The sequence below is a fragment of the Hibiscus syriacus genome, unplaced genomic scaffold (assembly GCF_006381635.1).
Source record: "Hibiscus syriacus cultivar Baekdansim isolate YM2019G1 unplaced genomic scaffold, ASM638163v2 tig00005406_pilon, whole genome shotgun sequence".
Classification (NCBI taxonomy): domain Eukaryota; kingdom Viridiplantae; phylum Streptophyta; class Magnoliopsida; order Malvales; family Malvaceae; genus Hibiscus; species Hibiscus syriacus.
Genome location: NW_024062056.1, coordinates 2,336,586 through 2,358,226, shown reverse-complemented (window position 1 = coordinate 2,358,226; position 21,641 = coordinate 2,336,586). Strand labels below are relative to the sequence as shown.

The window sequence follows — 21,641 nt, the reverse complement described above, 5'->3', positions numbered from 1 at the left end:
CACAGGAGTTGTGTAAGCTGGAGCTAAATATGTATCAGCTGCATAAAAACCAGGGGTAAACGTATTTTAGATTTTGACCCCTCCTATGTCAGCATAAGTTTGCATACATGTACCTAATACATAACACAACTAAAATATCCAAGATCAATGCATAGACAAATATTGGCACAAGTACACAATTAGGCATAGATTCATGGAGAGAATCAATAGGAGGAATATAGACATAGATTCATGGATCAATACAACTCTATTAGAACATAAAGCAATTGATAGATATAGTTTTCGAAACAAACAAATAGGCAGCGAAAGGAGAAACAAAAACCGCGGATCAACTAGGAATCCTTAGGGACTTGCATAAGAATAGAAAAAGCTTAATCACATATTAAATACCATGGAATAAGGATTGATTCATGGATCCAACTCAATAAAAAACGAAGTAATTGAAAAATAGCAATTGATCAATATATTTTCTAAAACAAATAAATAGGGAATAACAGTTGAAACATAAACAAACTTAATAACTACGATGGTGATTCATTACTCTAAAATTTCACGTAGTTATACTTTAATCCAATTATCTTTTTAAATGGTACCTAAAATATGTGTATAAGAGAGAGAACTTACGATCCATAGTGGCAGGCGTTTCAAAGCGCAAAGCATTCGTGTCAGAAATGGATTTGAGAAGTCTGGGTAGAACTGATCTCCACAAACTTTGTCCTTTCTGGGGAGGCAAGTGAATCCCCTCATTGAAAGCTTGTCGATGGCTGTGAAGTACGGGAACACAAGATCCTTGTCTACAATAGCCGTCTGCAGCGACGGTATCACTGCGTGAAACACCGAGTACATCGTATTTGCCGAGAACGTCAGTTGCTTCACCTCCAAGAAGCAGTCATCTCTTGGTACGTAAAATATGTTGCTCCTCGTCTCCGACTCAGGAGCTGCAATTATTAATTTATTCAATTATCTACCAATTCTTCTTTTCTAAAACCAGTGGAGAATAACAATTTCCTCCAATTGATTTGAAATAGCAAAGAGCATGGTGGTCGGCGTCCGATTTTTTTATTGTGTTGAGGTGAGTGGATGCTATGTGAGAGGGGGTTGAGAGTATATTAGTTTTTTAGGTTAGTTGAGAGTTAAGCAGAATAAACGGGGAAGGGGTTTTCATTTTAATTATTTTGAATAAATCACTATCAGGTCCCCAATTGCTTGGATCTTCTTGCTTTGTTCACCTATGTTATGGGTTAATCGTCAAACTATCCCCGTAATTTTAGCTCTGTTTTTCGTTTTAGTCACTAGTTTAGGGTTAATCATCGTATAGGCCCCCTTAACTTTGCCTAGTATTTACAATTTAGTCACCTGATTTCTCTGTTTTTTATTTATTTAAAATTTGAGCATATCAATTTTATTGTTTTATATTCTGGCCATTTATCTATATTATAGTTATTTTAATTTTGCATGTTGTTTTTTGTTGAATATATTTTGGTCATTCATGTTTATATTATTTATTTTTAATACAATTTGGTGTTATTTTTTTATTTATTTTTATCTATATTATAGTTAATTTTGCATGTTGTTTTTTGTTGATTATATTTTATCTATATTACAGTTATTTATTTTTGTTGATAGTATAATTTTTCATAATGATTAAAATATATAACTACAAAAATAATTGATTACCAAAAACTTGATTTTTATTATCTAATGTGATAATTTTTTCTATAACAATAACTATAAATTATAATTACAAAACTTATCAATATAAATTTTTGAAACAAAAAAGTGGAGAAAAATATTTATCACAATATATGTTATCACTATAATTAAAATTTATAGCTAAAAGTATAATTTGCCACAAAAGTGTGAATACCATTATTTTTCGTGACAATGTTTTTTTTTTGTAATAATTATAAACACTTATAGTTACGAAAATTGTTACTATATGATTTTTTTGGCACAAAAAATATGGAGAAAAATCTTTATGACAATATATTTTGTTACTACATAACATTTTTGACACTAAAGATAGGGAGAAATGGTTCTGATAGTATTATTTTTCATAATTATTAAAATATATAAGTACAAAAATAATTTATTACAAAAAACTTGAATTTTATTATTTGATGTAATAATTTTTTATGTAACAATAACTATAAATTATAATTATAAAAATTGTCAATATAACTTTTGAAATAAAAAAGTTGAGAAAAAATAGTTATGACAATATATGCTATCACTATAGTTAAAATTTATAACTACAAATATAATTTGTCACAAAAATGTGAATAGTATTATTTTTGTGACAATGTTTTTTGTAATAATTATTAACACTTATAGTTACAAAATTTGTCACAATATGACTTTTTTGTCGCAAAAAAATATAGAGGGGAATTTTTGTGACAGTATATTTTGTCACTATAATTAAAATATATAACAACAAAAACTATTTTTTACTAAAAACTTAAATCTCATTATTTGTTGTGACAACTTTTTTTGTAACAATAATTATAGCTTATAGTTACAAAACATGTCACTATATGATTTTGTTTTTTGTACAAAAAATTGGAGATAATCATTTGTGAATATACGTTTTGTCACTATAATTAAAATATATAATTACAAACAAAATTTGTCACAACAAATCTAAATCTCATTATTTGTTGTGACAATTTTTTCTGTCATAGTTACTAAAACTTCTAGTTACAAAATTTGTCATTATATGCCTTTAATTTGGCGCTAAAAAAATGGAGGAAAACATTTGTGACAAAAATTTGTAATAAAATTTATTTTGTCACCATATGTTACACATGTTTGCTAATTGTGATAAATTATTATGACGATTTAAACTTTTTTCATAATTGTATATATTTTCTAATTTAATGCGACGATTATTTATTTTATCACCAAAAAACTATTAATAGTGACAAAATTAAATTTGACAAAATTAAATTTGTCATAATAATAAAAATTTCTTGTAGTGATAGACTGTGCCACTATTTCTATGTAGAATTTATATGTTTATCAATTCATGCATATAGACCGGCCAGCGTGGAACATGAAAAAAGTGCGCGAAACATTTATGAAATCTTATGCAGAAACCATTTTATCAATAGCGATAGCTCCATGTACTGAGGATACCATCATTTAGGTAATCATGATTCTGGGAATTATTTGGTTCGATCTGGTTATTGGTGGCTCCAACGACATGCACACACAATGAAGGTGACTTTGAAGTTATGGAAGGCCATAGCCAAACTCTAGACGCTTCCTAAGGTCAGGTTATTTGATTGGAGGATGGCACATGGGGGTCTCCCTGTAGGATGTCGCCTTCGAGCTACCAAAATAGGGATGGATGTATGTTCCATGTGTAAAGGGCATTTGAAAATAGTGGCGCACATTCTTCGTGATTGTTTGTATGCCCAAGAAGTTTTCACGATGACTAGGTTAGCATGTGCTTTTCTTGCTAGTCAGTTAATATCCCTTTGAACTGGCTCCAAATTATCTTTGTTGAGCTTGATCTTGAAAGTTTTCTAGGATTCATAATGCTTCATTGGAATACATAGAACAGGCGTAATATAATGGCGCATGACGACTGCCTTAAACTTCTATGTGTTATTGTGGCAAATGCGAAGACTTTATAGGTAGAATTCATCAAGTGTCAATGTTTTAATCGTGTCATTCTGTTATGAACAATCAGACTAATATGGAAGCCACCTCTAATTCGATTCATTTGAGTCCCCCACTGCAGGTTGTCGTGAAGGTTAACATCGGTGGTTCCTTGGATCCAAGAATGAGACTAGCAGCAAAAATAGTTATAGCTTAGGACTCGTCTGGTTTGGTTTTAGGAGGTATGGCCTTGGCCTTTCCCAGTTGTAAGTAGGGCTAGCCGAGACACATGCACTAATCTCAGGCTTACATTTAGCCAGGGATTGCGAAGCGTGTGATGCTTGAGTCTGACTATCAACTTATGGTGAATAAAATTCATTGTTAGATTGGTGATATATCAATGATTGAGATTCATTTGGAGGAGGCACAACTTTTTTGTCCAACTTTAATGAGCGTATTGTTCATTACATTGCTCGTGATTACTCATAATTTAGTCACTTTGGCTCTTCACTCTGTAATGTTATGTATTTTGATTCGATTTGTCATGAGGTTATTCTAAACGATGTATCGAATGATTTTTCTCATCGATAATATATTTCTTGTGGGTTTTCTTTTCCCCTTATAGGTCTTAGAAGGGGTTTTTGACACCCATTTAAAAAAAAACTCTTAAGTATTACAATAATTGAAGTATAATGCGAGTCAAAAACTGATAGTAATTTAAGAGGACAATTTTTTTTTTTAAAGATTATCAATCGCATGGTGTGATTCATAATGAAATTCCTAATTTGTACTACATCCCATAAATTTCAATAATCCAACTACGCAATCATATGTTTCCTCATTTCCCCTAATGTTTTTTGTCGAACAAATGTTCTTCAAGGAAAGATTGAGAGTAAGAACAACACGTGCTAACCAATAGGTATAACCATTTATACTCTCAATAATCTCCCCTTGTAATTAGCGCATTGTTAGTAATAATTTAAACCAAATTTTGGTAATCCACCTCATCAATCACTTTTTTCATCAAATTAACAATAAAAAATTTATCTTTAACAACACCAAAGCAATTTACAGCTTTAAGAAACATGAGCCCATTTCCATAATTAGCCATAAAATTAATGAAAGCCTTTCTTGCATGATCACTCCAACCACCACACGCAATAGTCCCTTTTTCTTGTCAAGTTGCTTTAATTGGTTCTAAGAGCTTTTCAACATTTTTTTCTCTCGTTAGAGTAATGGTTCACGATTTATTATAACTAGTGGGACCATAACCATCTAAATTATGAGTAGCAACAACCATGTTGTAATGAGGATAGCAAGACTAAAGGATAGAGTACCGGTATAAAACATTCCTACAATTTTTTTTCCCATCTAATTGGGTCCTAGTGTTTATGTCAAATGATTTAGCAAGAGGTAAAAAAAAGATTTTCACTTTTTAGAAGAAGAATTAATCTCATTATGAGTCTTTACCCTAGTATAATTTTCATTACGATTACGAGTTTTACCCCAAATATTACGTTGATATTTCCAAGTCCTCCAATAGTAACCCATCTTTTCAATTGTCACATAATTTCATAATGGACATGAATTCTCATTTTGGGATGCAAAAACCGACCCACTTCCACTCAATTACTAACATTAGACTCATTATCATTCTGACTTTGTGATGCCATATTTTAATTAATTGATCTATTCATATTAAAAATATAAATCAATTGATGCATAAAATGTAAAATATGATAAAAAGTAATATAATAAATAAAGAAATAATAAAAGATTATATGTACAAAAATAAAGACTATACGTAAAAAAAAATTTCTAATGTACCCAATTAATTTCAATCGTACCTCTAAAATATGGGACATCCACGATACGTATTAAAATTGTACCTACCCTGTATTCAACTCGAGGACGTATCGAGTACTTGGTAAGGCACTAAATTTCCATACTTGTGCTACATAGCCTGCAATAAAATCAAATTTTTTCCATAGTTACTGAAGAAGTCCTATGCATGAACCTCCATAACTATTGTTTCTTACGATCAAAATAATAAAGCACTCATGTTAAGCTAATAACAAGTTAATAAAAATAAAAACTTTTCTCAAGATATCATTGTCACATAGGCTCGAATTTTTCCAAACTTTAAAGACAGATGCCTCTTCAGAAAGCACTCCAAAACAAAATAAAATATGTTCAAAATAATTCATCTTCTTTATCATAAATCATTTAGTATTCATTACTAAACAAAAGTTGAAAGCAAAACCGTAGTATTTCACAGAAATTTGAAACACTTTTACAGTGCTAAAATGAACATAAAATGTCCACAACCTAAATCGAATTTCAATAATTTAAACATGAAATATAAACAAGATAAGGATCTACCCATCTCTCAAATCACGGAAAATCGGTTAAAATCCTTAAATATTCGGCCAAGGCAACCTCCCAACATCAACCATTTTTACTCTATATAATCCATATTCAACAATCATCAAGAGGGATAACAAATAAATTGAGGAAAAATTTGAGCAAAAAAAAAACTCTAAACCTATAAAAGGGCAGCAAATTGGCCAAAGAGTTCGAAAGAAAGAAGAGAAAGACGGGAGATTTGCCTTCATTTTCGAGTGTTTAAAAATTGATTTCTTGAATCTTTACGGTGAGCATCATCACAAGTGCACTTCGATTAACAGATTTTGACACAGCTCAATCCAACGTTTTAATCGTAATTAATTGAAGGTAAAAGGGGGAAATTTCTCAATTTATTATTTGAGTTTGAGTTTGACAAAAACAACTGATTTGAAAAGTGTATATATTAAGGTAAAAGAAACATTTAAATAGGAACCATAGGTTAATGAATAAAACATAAATAATCTTCAAGAAAATCATTCAGATTGATATAACCGTAAGACTGCATTAATCAATCTTATTAAGGAATTAATGAATTTTATTAGTGAATATAATTGAGATAAATGCATAAATACTCTTATTGAGAGGTCCATGCATCCGTATATGATGGAAGAAAGTTTTTCCTTAAAGTTTTGTCGCAGACTCTAGTATGTGATGTCTTGTTATCCTTTACATGAGTGCTTGTTAAATGATATGTAACACCATAAAATTTTATTAAGGACTAAATTGGTAAATAAAAAATTATTTCATAGACAATTTCTATGTGTTGAGGGATTAAATTTGAAGTATGAGATGAAGAATTAAATCTTAGAATTTAATTTGTGGGATATTAGTAACTAAATTGAAATAAAGGAATTACACATCTCTAAGGTGAAAATAACGAAAGAGCGAGACTCTTTAATAAATTAATTATCCCCAAAAGTTATAAGATATTTTTACATGGGTGATTATGGACCATTAGATTGTATAAGGGTTTTCCATATTCAATTTAGACCTTTGGATCTAACTAAAATTTGTGGTTATCATTTTGTTAGAAAATATGTTTATATATGGAAACAAAGAGATGAAGAATGTAACCCCCTAGACCCGGCCTATGCGTTTCGACTAAGTCTAGTGGATCACATTATGATTCTTTAAGACATTTTTCCGAAACCGTTATTCAAACAATGTAAAATCACATTATAAATTACATGAAATTATAATAAATCATACTATCAAAACCTAACTTGTAAATATAATACCAATAAGTAATAAATTAATTTAAAACATATCTTAAAAATCAAATCACGATAAACCGAATAGTAATAGTAAAAATGTCATCATATTAAAATCCCATACTTTTAAATAATGTCAATGTCAACAAAATAAAGTCAACTTGCAAGGTAAAAACATTACAATCAGATATACTTCAAGAGATATGTTGATCCTCCAAGTGCTCAATCCAGGGTATCTAACCAACAGTATCTGAAAGGGGAAAAACATTTTCGAAAAGTGAGCTAGGCTCAGTGTGTCCCAATATTACCATAAAATCACTATAGGTACACTAAACATATCATAGTCCAAAAAGTCTCATAAAATTATACTGCAGTAAATCTCTTTAAAAAGCGTTACCCTAAGGGAACATCTTAGGGCCTGAGAGCCTACCCAAGATAGATTTCGGGGCCGTGAGGCCTACCTAAGAACACATCTTAGGGCCGCAGGGCCTACCCGAGAATGATCTCAGGGCCGCAGAGCCTACCTAAGAGTCACATTAGGTCCGTAAAATTTTCCAGCTTGATCAGAGCTGTACTTTATAAATTCATATTCCAAAAATTCAATTGCACCGTGTTATAAATTCCATAAAACCATAAACATGGTAATTCTATACCATTTCAAAACAAATATCAGATAACAGTCATAATCTATAAATAATCACATTAAATCGGTGCATCAACAATACGGTAACCAAAGAATTCAGTGTACCACATATTAAAACAAATAAAACAATTCAGTAATAAATAGGGAACACACCTCGATAATAGTTCAAATCGTGGATCTACTGATTGTTGGTTTCACCACGCTCTGCTACAGTTTTCGAACCTAATTTATAATATCACTATATTACTAATGGGTAACATAAATAAATCTCTAAAATCATAAAATTTACGAGTCTTACGAGTGAATACTGGTATACGTGGTTTAACTGATCTAGAAGAACTGGGTCGAGCTATCGAACGATCTGGTGAGTCTCGTGCACCTTCAAATAACAATAATTTATCAGCCCCAAATCTTACTTAATTGTTCAAAGCTAAAATTCTTAAGTATCTAAGCATTTTCCGAGTTTGACTATCAATTTGAGGTATTTCGAGTCTGAATTTGGCCAAACGGATTGCGGAATCGGAATCAGGACGTCGAAAAATATAAAGTATGACTTTTCGAAAATCCAAATTCCTGGTCAAAGTCAAAGTCAACCACTTTGACCGTCGATTTGGAGACCTTCGGGTTTGAATTTGGTGAAACGGACTGCGGAAATGGATTTGGCACGTCGAAAACTATCAGGATAGGTATACTCGGAAAAGATTTACGGTCGTTTAAGGGTCGGTCAAAGCCATCTTAAGTTTTAGTCAAAGAAAGTCAACGGTCAACGGTCACGGTCAACGGTCACGGTCAACGGTCGGGTCGGGTCAACGGTCGGGTCGGGTCAACAGTCGGGTCGGGTCAACCCGGTTCAGACCGGTCAACCCGGTTCAGACCGGTCAAACCGGTTCAAAACTGGTTAAACCGGTTTTCCAGCAGCTCACTCTCCCTGCGGCGGCGCGTGCGGCGCGTGAACAGTGCCACGGTGTCGGAAAATTCCCGGAAAAATTTCTAAAAATTATTTTGAGCGATTTCGAGATACTTACAACGATCGGTTCAAATTTTTGAACGGCAGAGAGCTCGTATTTCAACTCGGCCGAATCTTTGACTGCTCCACCTCCTCACGCGCCGCCGTCGACGGCGAACAAGGTTGACACCGGTGGACTCGCAACGACACAAGGAACACGATGATGCAGGAGGTGTCGTAAACGGAACAACGATCGGCGGTGAATTTAAGTTTTTCCCGGCGATAGAGCTAAAAAAAACGACGATGCTTTGACTGAAAATTCCCGACGTTTGGCAGCGTTTCACTTCAATTAATTTGAAGGGTTTGTTCCTCGCTTGATGATGAACACAACGGTGGTTTCAATTTTACGATTGGGCGTCGAACGGCGTCGGAATCGGGCTTGGAAGTAAGGGTACGGGAGGAGAAAAACTTAAGCAATTTAACATTTGTGGTTTCTGATTTGAAACCAGAAACACGCTTAAATCACCAAAGCTGCCGACACTTTTAGGATAAATTTAGGGCTTGGTCCCTAAATTTCCTTTAACTCTAAAACAAGCTCCAAGTTTTAAAATATTTCAATTTAGTCCCAAAAATTTACCAATTTTCACAATTAACCTCCAATTTCAATTTAATATTATTCTAAATTTTTCCGGGTTGTTACAATTCTCCCCCTCTACAAGAAATTTCGTCCTCGAAATTTACCTTATGAAAATAGATGAGGAAATTGAGTCTCCATTGACTCCAATGTCTCCCAAGTAGCTTCTGAGGGGCTATGATTACTCCACTGAACTTTGACCATTGGAATACGCCTATTCCGAAGAACTCGCTCATCTCTTTTTAAGATCTGAATGGGCTCCTCTTCATATGACAAATCAGGTCTCAGCTCTACTTCTTCAACCTGAATAATGTGACTTGGATCTGGATAGTATCTCCTCAACATTGATACATGAAAGACATCATGAATACGACTTAGCTCAGAAGGAAACTCAAGCTGATATGCAACAGGTCCTACCCTCTTCAAGATACGAAATGGTCCAATAAATCTTGGACTCAATTTACCCTTACGCCCAAATCTCAATACTTTCTTCCAGGGTGAAACTTTCAAAAAGACCTGATCTCCAACCTCAAATTGTATATCTTTCCTTCTCTGATCTGCATAAGACTTCTGCCTATCAAATGCCTCTTTCAAACGGTCACGTATCAATCTGACTGTGTCCTCCGTCTCTCGCACTAACTCAGGTCCCAACGTTTTCCTATCACGTAACTCAGTCCAACAGATCGGAGTGCGATATTTACGCCCATAGAGTGCTTCATAAGGTGCCATACGAATGCTGTTCTGATAACTGTTGTTGTAAGCAAATTCAGCCAAAGGCAAAAAGTTCTCCCAGCTACCATGAAAATCAATTACGCAACCCCGCAGCATATCCTCCAGAATCTGAATCACTCTCTCAGATTGACCATCAGTTTGTGGATGAAAGGATGTGCTATAATCCAATCTTGTTCCCAAAGCCGTATGTAGCGCCTTCCAAAATCTCGAAGTAAATCTCGGATCTCAATCAGAAATAATAGACAATGGAACACCATGCAATCGGACAATCTCTGAAATATACAATCTCGCCAGCTTGTCCAAAGTATAATTTACCCGCACAGGAATGAAGTGAGCTGACTTTGTAAGTCTGTCAACAATTACCCAAACTGAATCTTTTTTCGAAGGAGTCATAGGTAAACCGGTAACAAAATCCATAGTAATATGCTCCCATTTCCATTCAGGAATCTTGATAGGCTGTAACAAACCTGATGGATGTTGATGTTCTGCCTTAACTTGCTGACAAGTCAAACACCTAGCCACAAAATTAGATATGTCTTTCTTCATCCCAATCCAATGATACATCTCTCTCAAATTCCGGTACATCTTATCTCCTCCGGGGTGCATAGCATATGGACTACTATGAGCCTCAATAAGGATAGTCTGCCTCAACTCAGCATCATCAGGCACACAATATCTACTTTTAAAACATAAAACTTCATCCTGATCAATTGCGTAATCTAAGTTTGTCCCCTGCTCTACTTGCTCAAAGATGGAAAGCAAGGAGCTATCAAGGGGCTGTTTAGCCTTGATCTCATCAACCAAGGTCGGCTTAACTTGCAATTCTGCTAATAAAGTGCCATCGTCATATAAATTCATCCTGTCCATTAAAGATCTCAACTCTGATACTGCCTTTCGACTCAAAGCATCCGCTACAATGTTAGCTTTACCAGGGTGATAATCAATCACACAATCATAATCCTTCAGAAGCTCTAGCCAGCGCCGTTGTCTCAAATTAAGCTCCTTCTGGGTCAGGAGATACTTTAAGCTCTTATGATCCGTGAAAATATAACACTTTTCTCCATAAAGATAGTGTCTCCAAATCTTCAAGGCAAAAATCACTGCTGCTAACTCCAAATCGTGAGTAGGATAATTACACTCATGCGGTCGCATCTGACGGGATGCATAAGCCACCACCTTACTTTCCTGCATTAAAACACAACCAAGTCCTGAATGTGAAGCATCACTATACACTGTAAAATCCTTCCCGGACTGTGGTTGAATCAACACCGGTGCTTGAGTCAAAACCACCTTTAATTTCTCAAAGCTCTCCTGTTGTGCCTCGCCCCAATCAAATGGCACATTCTTCCTTAACAACTTTGTCAAAGGAGAAGCAATGATCGAGAATCCCTCAACAAAACGTCGATAATAACCAGCCAAACCCAAGAAACTGCGGATCTCAGAGATGTTCTTGGGTCGTTTCCAATTTATAATAGCCTCTATCTTGCTGGGATCGACCTGAACACCTCGCGCAGAAATAATATGCCCCAAAAACGACACTTCTTGAAGCCAAAACTCACACTTGCTTAGTTTGGCATATAGACGATGCTCTCTCAAAGTCCGTAGAACGATTTTCAAATGCTCGTCATGCTCTGCCTCAGTACGAGAATAGATCAGAATATCGTCAATGAAGACCACCACAAATTGATCCAAATATGGTCGGAACACCCGATTCATCAAATCCATGAAAGCTGCAGGAGCGTTCGTCAAACCAAAAGGCATCACTAAAAATTCATAATGACCATATCTAGTGCGAATGGCCGTTTTTGCAACATCAGATCCTTTAACTTTCAATTGATAATACCCCGAACGAAGATCAATCTTAGAGAATACAATAGCTCCTTGCAGTTGATCAAATAAGTCATCAATCCTAGGTAGTGGGTATTTATTCTTGACCGTCATCTTGTTCAACTTCCGATAATCAATGCATAGCCTTAAAGATCCATCCTTCTTTTTCACGAACAAAACTGGAGCTCCCCATGGTGAAGTACTATGTCGGATAAATCCTCGATCGAATAATTCTTGCAATTGGACCTTCAACTCCTTAAGTTCCTTTGGAGCCATGCGATAAGGTGCCATAGAAATAGGTGAAGATCCCGGATAAGTCTCAATCTCGAACTCTACCTCTCTATCAGGAGGTAACCCAGGCAACTCCTCAGGAAAAACATCAGGAAACTCGCTAACTGTACGAATCTCCTCGATTGTGGACAATGCACCTTTCGTGTTCAAAATACAGGCAATGAACGTCTCATATCCCTTTCGGATCATACGATCAATTTCCATCGCTGAAACTATATTGGAGAGATAGCCACGCCGTTCACCAATTAACACAACAGTCCGACCATCTAAAGTCTTCAGGGTAGCTCGCTTGTACTCGCAATCCAGATTTACCTTGTGTTTATTCAACCAATCCATCCCAAGAATTAGATCAAACTCCTCTAGAGGAAGCTCCATAAGATCAGCGAGAAAAATTTCTCCCTGCACCTCCAAAGGACAACGCCGAAATACCTTATTCACTAATACCGCTTGTCCTACTGGACTTGTAACTGTAACAGTATTTTTAGTGTTCTCGATCGGAATCTGAAGGTTTCGAGATACTGAGCTCGATACATAGGAGTGGGTGGAGCCATTGTCCAGTAATGCAAAGTATGGGATAGAATAAATAGTAAATATACCTGCAATAACCTCTGGCTCATCTCTGTCATCACGTCGTCTAGTGGCATAAACCAAAGCTGGCTGTCTAGCCTCAGAAACTGTTGGCCCTCTATTTTGCTGAGGTCGAGCTCTACTGTCTGTCCTGGACGCTGAACCACGAGCCTTTACTTGGCTACGATCTCTAATTGGAGTCTGTACTGTAGTCTGAAAACGCACAGGAGTCTGGGTAGCGATCCGCTCAGACGAAGCTAGCTGAGGACAATCCCTCCGAAAATGTCCACTAGATCCACAATGAAAACATGCTCCGGTCTTCCTATAACACTCTCCTCTGTGTCGTTTCCCACAAAAGTCACACTGAGGCACTAGAATCGGAACCGAAGAACCACCTCTACTAACAGCTGAAGGTGATGATGTTGTAGGCCTGAAGCGTGTATTGCTCCTCTGAGGGGCTGAGGTACGAGTCCTCTTACCAGACTGTCCGGACGATTCAGTAGGGCCAAAAGATTTCCTAGATCGCTCCTGATCAACACGCTCTCTACCAGAAGCTAACGCCTCCATCTCCTCAGCATCCTTGGCTCTGCTTACCAGCACATCAAAAATCTCATCTTGAAGGGCTACCACCTGCCTACGTAGCTCGTATCTTAGTCCGAGGGCAAATTTACGGCATCGATCTCTCTCGGTAGGCACCATACTGATTCCATACTTTAACAATTTCAAGAACTCTATCTCATACTCTGAAACAGTCATGTCACCCTGAACCAAGTCCTGAAACTGCTGTCGTCTCTGGACTAAGTAGCGCTCACCCAAGAATCGGCTCCGAAAACGCTCCTTGAAGAAATCCCATGTCAAACGATCGGTAGGAACACTACCGGTCACTGACTCCCACCATGTGTGGGCATTGCCATCTAACATCGCTACTGCCCCCAAATATCTCTTAGTTGAGTCCAAACCCAACTGATCCATGCGTCTTTCTGTATCCTGTAGCCAATCTTCTGCTTCAGTAGGAATTCCTCCAAGCTGTCCTCCAAAAGTCCTGACCCCATTAGCAATTAGAGTTTGCGAAATAGGAACCTCAGATACAACACCAGCAGCTCTGACTGCTCCCTGTATCAACTGCAGAAACTGTCTACCAAAAGTCTCATCCAAAGCAACTCCGGTAGATTCTGGCTCAATATCGGTCGCTCCTATGATCGGTGTAGTCATGCCAATACCATCGGTAGGAGGCAGATTCGTTGGGGTCGAAGGAGCAGGATCACCTATCGGAGGTGGGGGATCTACTCGTATCTCATTGATCGGATCTGCAAATCTAGCCACTCGACCTCGTCCACGGCTAGTTCGACGACCACGTCTAGCACTCATTTTTGGTGGATCTCAAGTTTGCTACAGAAGATAAAACTTAGGGTTAGATAAGCACTTGGAGTCTCGAACACAGTTAAAAATTTAATAACTTTGTGACATGACCTTAGTAACTCGTTTTGTAAATATTTCAAAATCGTATTTTCAATTTGGACTCATACACAGTCCGAGGTTTAAAAACCAAAAGCTGTGATACCAATAAATGTAACCCCCTAGACCCGGCCTATGCGTTTCGACTAAGTCTAGTGGATCACATTATGATTCTTTAAGACATTTTTCCGAAACCGTTATTCAAACAATGTAAAATCACATTATAAATTACATGAAATTATAATAAATCATACTATCAAAACCTAACTTGTAAATATAATACCAATAAGTAATAAATTAATTTAAAACATATCTTAAAAATCAAATCACGATAAACCGAATAGTAATAGTAAAAATGTCATCATATTAAAATCCCATACTTTTAAATAAGGTCAATGTCAACAAAATAAAGTCAACTTGCAAGGTAAAAACATTACAATCAGATATACTTCAAGAGATATGTTGATCCTCCAAGTGCTCAATCCAGGGTATCTAACCAACAGTATCTGAAAGGGGAAAAACATTTTCGAAAAGTGAGCTAGGCTCAGTGTGTCCCAATATTACCATAAAATCACTATAGGTACACTAAACATATCATAGTCCAAAAAGTCTCATAAAATTATACTGCAGTAAATCTCTTTAAAAAGCGTTACCCTAAGGGAACATCTTAGGGCCTGAGAGCCTACCCAAGATAGATTTCGGGGCCGTGAGGCCTACCTAAGAACACATCTTAGGGCCGCAGGGCCTACCCGAGAATGATCTCAGGGCCGCAGAGCCTACCTAAGAGTCACATTAGGTCCGTAAAATTTTCCAACTTGATCAGAGCTGTACTTTATAAATTCATATTCCAAAAATTCAATTGCACCGTGTTATAAATTCCATAAAACCATAAACATGGTAATTCTATACCATTTCAAAACAAATATCAGATAACAGTCATAATCTATAAATAATCACATTAAATCGGTGCATCAACAATACGGTAACCAAAGAATTCAGTGTACCACATATTAAAACAAATAAAACAATTCAGTAATAAATAGGGAACACACCTCGATAATAGTTCAAATCGTGGATCTACTGATTGCTGGTTTCACCACGCTCTGCTACAGTTTTCGAACCTAATTTATAATATCACTATATTACTAATGGGTAACATAAATAAATCTCTAAAATCATAAAATTTACGAGTCTTACGAGTGAATACTGGTATACGTGGTTTAACTGATCTAGAAGAACTGGGTCGAGCTATCGAATGATCCGGTGAGTCTCGTGCACCTTCAAATAACAATAATTTATCAGCCCCAAATCTTACTTAATTGTTCAAAGCTAAAATTCTTAAGTATCTAAGCATTTTCCGAGTTTGACTATCAATTTGGGGTATTTCGAGTCTGAATTTGGCCAAACGGATTGCGGAATCGGAATCAGGACGTCGAAAAATATAAAGTATGACTTTTCGAAAATCCAAATTCCTGGTCAAAGTCAACCACTTTGACCGTCGATTTGGAGATCTTCGGGTTTGAATTTGGTGAAACGGACTGCGGAAATGGATTTGGCACGTCGAAAACTATCAGGATAGGTATAATCGGAAAAGATTTACGGTCGTTTAAGGGTCGGTCAAAGCCATCTTAAGTTTTAGTCAAAGAAAGTCAACGGTCAACGGTCACGGTCAACGATCACGGTCAACGGTCGGGTCGGGTCAACGGTCGGGTCGGGTCAACAGTCGGGTCGGGTCAACCCGGTTCAGACCGGTCAAACCGGTTCAGACCGGTCAAACCGGTTCAAACCGGTTCAAAACTGGTTAAACCGGTTTTCCAGCAGCTCACTCTCCCTGCGGCGGCGCGTGCGGCGCATGAACAGTGCCACGGTGTCGGAAAATTCCCGGAAAAATTTCTAAAAATTATTTTGAGCGATTTCGAGATACTTACAACGATCGGTTCAAATTTTTGAACGGCAGAGAGCTCGTATTTCAACTCGGCCGAATCTTTGACTGCTCCACCTCCTCACGCGCTGCCGTCGACGGCGAACAAGGTTGACACCGGCGGACTCGCAACGACACAAGGAACACGATGATGCAGGAGGTGTCGTAAACGGAACAACGATCGGCGGTGAATTTAAGTTTTTCCCGGCGATAGAGCTAAAAAAAACGACGATGCTTTGACTGAAAATTCCCGACGTTTGGCAGCGTTTCACTTCAATTAATTTGAAGGGTTTGTTCCTCGCTTGATGATGAACACAACGGTGGTTTCAATTTTACGATTGGGCGTCGAACGGCGTCGGAATCGGGCTTGGAAGTAAGGGTACGGGAGGAGAAAAACTTAAGCAATTTAACATTTGTGGTTTCTGATTTGAAACCAGAAACACGCTTAAATCACCAAAGCTGCCGACACTTTTAGGATAAATTTAGGGCTTGGTCCCTAAATTTCCTTTAACTCTAAAACAAGCTCCAAGTTTTAAAATATTTCAATTTAGTCCCAAAATTTACCAATTTTCACAATTAACCTCCAATTTCAATTTAATATTATTCTAAATTTTTTCGGGTTGTTACAAAGAAAGATAATAGGATTATCTTCTTCTTCTTCCGTAAGAAATGTGAGAAAGAGAGGCAAGGTAAGTTCTCTCTCTTTTCTTCATTTCCTCCATTTCTAGTTAGATTTGATGTTACATTGTGATAGATAAAAAATTTAATCTCCTCATTTCCACAAAGTTTAATACAATAATGAAGATTTTGAATGAGTTATGTTCAAACCCTAATATTGTCCATGAAAGTTCTTGTGAGAGAGTTTATGAGTTTAGATATTTTGATAGAATGAAGAGCGATGAGTGATTTTCTTCCACCTTTAAGGTTTTATTTTCATGAGACAATTCAATAAATCAAGTTATAGAAGAGGAAAATCTTGGAGGTTAGAGGCCAAGGGTAAAAGTCTCTATGCTTCTCTATCTATTCATGTTATATCTTTGTGTTTTAAGGATGTTAGAATATATTTAGTGGCATTGGGTTGGTTTTGTGAAAAAAAAGTCTTGTAGAAGATCAAAATGAAGAGGAGAAAGGTATTCTTTCAAGGGAAAAGTGTAAGATCCTTAGTGAAGGTATTGGACGCTTGCTTGAGGTAAGTACCCCTCGAACTCCATATTGTTTAATGAATTTTATAATCTCGATGCCTTATGGACACTCAATTTAACATTCTGGTAGTAATTTCTAAGAGCCTTATTTTGATGATAAATTGATTAGATAGAACTATTATGAGCACGCTTAGTTTACCTCGTTATATGATGAATTCACGATTGAATTTATGTGTTTTGAACCATATTTTAGGTTAGAAATCAGATTTCAGGGTGGAAATCATATTTCAAGTTAGAAACCATATTTTAAGTTAGAAACCAAATTTCAGGTTGGATATCAGATTTTAGGTTGGAAAAACCAAATTTAAGATTGGAAATCATATTTCAGGTTGGAAAATAGATTTTAGGTTGGAAATCAGATTTTAGTTTGAAAACTTGAATTCAGGTTGGAAATCAGATTTTATGTTAGAAACCAGATTTAAGGTTGGAAACTGGATTTTAGGTTGGAAACTAGATAATTAAGGGTAGGTCTGTTATGAGTTTACTGTGGGAATTATGTGACAAATTTAACTAGTGTAAGTATATGATAAGTTCCTTACTAGAAATATATGTTAAATTGACTGGTGTAAGCATGTTTAAGTTATTGCTGAGATTATGTATTACTCTCACTGATGTAAGTATGTGGCATCTCTTAATTGGTTATATGTCTAGAATAATACAAGGTAAATGGATAAGAATACTAGTTAAGAATAACAATGATTGGAGAACCCTCCATGTTGAAAGATTTAAAATACCCTATTCGTAGTAAATGTTTTATAGACTTTATAAATGTTTAAAATATGTATTATGTGATGCATAAATGATTGCCATGTTGCAAGAGTTGGTGCATAATATTGGAAAGGTTTATGGCAAGTCGACCAGTTCTTTACTACGATGATTCATGATGATAGGGATGCATAAGGCAAGCGATCCTAATTATTCCTATTGCTTGTTGATTATACCAAGGTGAGTGAATTTCATGTATTTTGGTATTATTATTGCCCAAGTAAACTAGTTAGAGGTCGTTGGTATAATGGTATGGCTAGTGCTGAGTAGCTGCATCTTGGTCTCAAGATCGTTCACCTTGATGGAGCAACTCTATAATAGTGTTAAAACTTTGGTGCGTTTGGACCTATGGGTTTGTATCACTTTGGTGCATTTAGACCTTCTGGTTCATCTACTATAACAGAGTGATTTCTCATTAATATAACATTTTGACTCGCGTCATCTAGAAAGATGCCTAGTAGAGTTTTCTTCAAGCGTCCTTGATAATATTTAATGATGATACATGCGCTTATTGTTGATGATTATATGCATGATATACATGCGCTTGCTAATAATGATTATATACATGCACTTGCTAATAATGTTTATATGCATGATATACATGCGCCTACTAATAATGATCATATGCATGATATACATACTCTTGCTACTGATGATTACATACATAATATACATGCACTTATTGCTAGTGATTATATGCATTATATTAATGTGCTTGCAAATAATCTTATAAGCATGAACATTTACCTTTGTTGTTGATATAACTAAAGATATTATTTGGGATAAGACAAATCGTCAGAAAAACACATAATGAAGAGACTAATATGATGAAACTACTTCATTAAACCAGAGGAATATCCTAGATTGCATAAGTACCGTGCCTACTACATAATGAACTTAGAGTTATTATGATCACAAATATGATAGGAAAAGTAAGGTAATTTGATGAGAAAAGCATAGTATCCTTTAAACCTTGGGTAAGTTTAATGAAACCGACTGATAATGATAAGACTATAAGAATCACTGATTAATTGCTCAACTTCATAAATGGCTAGCATGTTCACTTTATGAGACTCGTGAAATTTAGTAGGGTCGATGTGAACTCACTGGGCTTAATAACCCACCCTTTTAGTTATTACCTCAATAGGTTCAAGTTTCGAGGATAACATTGTGACAACGACGTCATTAGTGGAGTCTTAGTGGGAGTACCAGAATAAAACGATAAGGATTTAAGTGGGCGTGTAGAGATTATGATTTTATTTGTGTCTACTGTAAATTGTTTATTTAAGTATTTTGTTTTTCAAATAAAGGAGTTATAGCCTTCTATAAATGTTTATTTTTTTATATACTTGAATTATTGAATTTTAACTTTTAAGTAAATTGTATTTTTTGAGTCTTGATTTGTAGGATCACTTTGGTGGTCCAATGTGACATCGTCAATTCATATTTGATTTCTAAGTCGGGTTGGGGTGTTGCATTTAGTAGTATCATAGTTAAAGTTTTTACGTTTCTAGATTAACTTGGTCAATTCCTACACGCCCTCATATGATTCAAAGTGTACTCATAGACTGAAACTCTGATGTCGTTCGTGTTAGAGTATACCCAAAGACTAATTATATGATGATTGTAATAATACTTTTATTTACTGATTTCATTGAATAAAGACATTGCCACTATTATTTTTCAGTTATATATCTGTGTTTAACATAAACTGAAAGATAATAAAGTCCATATAATAACATTATTATTAAAAGATCCATAGTCAAGTATTATTATGGGTATGGTCAATAATAATACACTTAAGACTAACATGTTATTTGTAGATGCTCATTTTGTCCGGCCCACAACCCAATTACAAATCAACCCATAAGTAGATTGTATCCATGGAAACCCTAGCTATCATATGACCTTTAATGGTCCCCAATAGCCAATATTAGTTTGGAGCAATACAAATGTTGATCGAACGATCCAGGTTCAGCTCGGTGATCTTCACACAAGCGTAGATAGTCTCAGTTATAATAATCGTTGCCATCATTCTCCACATCAACTATGGAAATTTTTCTCGAATCACGCCACAATGAAAAATATCATACGAAGTAGTGGTCCCCTTTTGGTACCCACTGCAAGACCGTTTGTTGCAGAGGTCATACAACCTTCGCTCGTGCTTGGCAGTTTCCTCACGAGGAACCATTTTATAGAGGGGATTGTTGTAATCTGGGTATTATAAAAACCCATAGAAACAATACAAGAAGGGGGATTTTTTTTTCGAAACACTGTAAATACGATCCCCACCATTCGAAAAACCGGGAAAAAAAGGAACCATTGTAATTGTTTTCCCACCAGTTGAAATAAATACAAGCAAAGTATACATTTCATAATTTTTTCTAACTTTTTCTTAACATTTCCTGCAAATTTTTAGTTTTTTTATAGTTTCTTTTGTTTTTTTAAACAAAAGGGAAAAGAATCGGGATCGAGTATATTTACCTGAGACGATCGAACTTCTAGTTGGAGATCCACAACGTTCAGACGAGGCCTCCATCACCGATAACTGACAAAATCCATGCGTAGGGCGGAGTCTTTCCCTTAGCTCTCCAAAACCAAAAACAAAGAAAGAGAGAGAGAGAAGTTTACCTTCGTTTGTTTTAGCCGGAGAAGAAGGTTGCCGATATCTTAAAAACCGAAGAGTTTTTTTCTTAGATCTGCACCGTTAGGAGGTGTTTTAGACCCATCGGGGTCCGGATCTATTCTCGGAATGGAGAGACATTTCGGTTGGTAGTGGTCTCCCCCTTCTCCGACGCCGGCGAGTGGTTGTCGGAGCCAACCCACGACGGAGACGTGCTTGAGGAACGATGGAGACCATCGTTTTATGGGCTCGTGACGAACCTGCGAAGAACTTGTTCAGGTTTTACGTTAATCTGAATTTGAAATTGGGGAATGAAATAAGTTAAAAATATATATGTATTTTATACTCCTTAAGTAACTTGGAGTCTGGAGACCAATCTCGGTAGAGTCCACTTCAAAGGCTAAAGGAGCAAATGTTCTCCGTGATCCTTCATAGTTTTCTGGTATTTCCATTTTAGTCCCTCTTTTGATTTGGTACCTTTTAATGTTTGTTGATTTAGCTTGTAAATTTTTAGTTTACTTCGACTGTTCGTAGATTTCACCCTTTGGGTTTTGGTTTATTTAATTTAGTCCTTACCTTTATTGTTTATTTAATATTATGTTCACTTAGTTTAATCCCCTAAACTTTCTATATTAATTTATTTGCACCTTACACTTTATGCACTAATTTTATTTAGCCTTTATGTATGTATGATTTAATCTTGGTTTTGTTTATTAGAACCTGCAATTTTAAGGCTTTTGCATTTTTGTTCTTGCGTTTATATTTAAGTTTTCATACTTTGGCTTGCCATGTTTGTCGTTTGTTCATTTAAGTCA

At 35.9% G+C, this 21,641-nt stretch overlaps 1 protein-coding gene across 1 annotated transcript; it reads right to left on the bottom strand.

The window, feature by feature from the left end:
* Positions 1-872: 872 nt before the first annotated feature.
* On the bottom strand, positions 873-21,278 carry LOC120199222. Its single transcript, XM_039200383.1, has 10 exons — positions 21,185-21,278; positions 20,966-21,086; positions 20,688-20,872; positions 20,275-20,417; positions 12,549-12,698; positions 12,206-12,470; positions 11,126-11,995; positions 10,847-10,854; positions 10,293-10,370; positions 873-938 (listed from the first exon to the last, which is right to left on the bottom strand). Exons 1-10 carry the CDS (start codon positions 21,276-21,278, stop codon positions 873-875), a joined length of 1,980 nt encoding a protein of 659 aa, XP_039056314.1.
* Between the last annotated feature and the right edge of the window lie 363 nt (positions 21,279-21,641).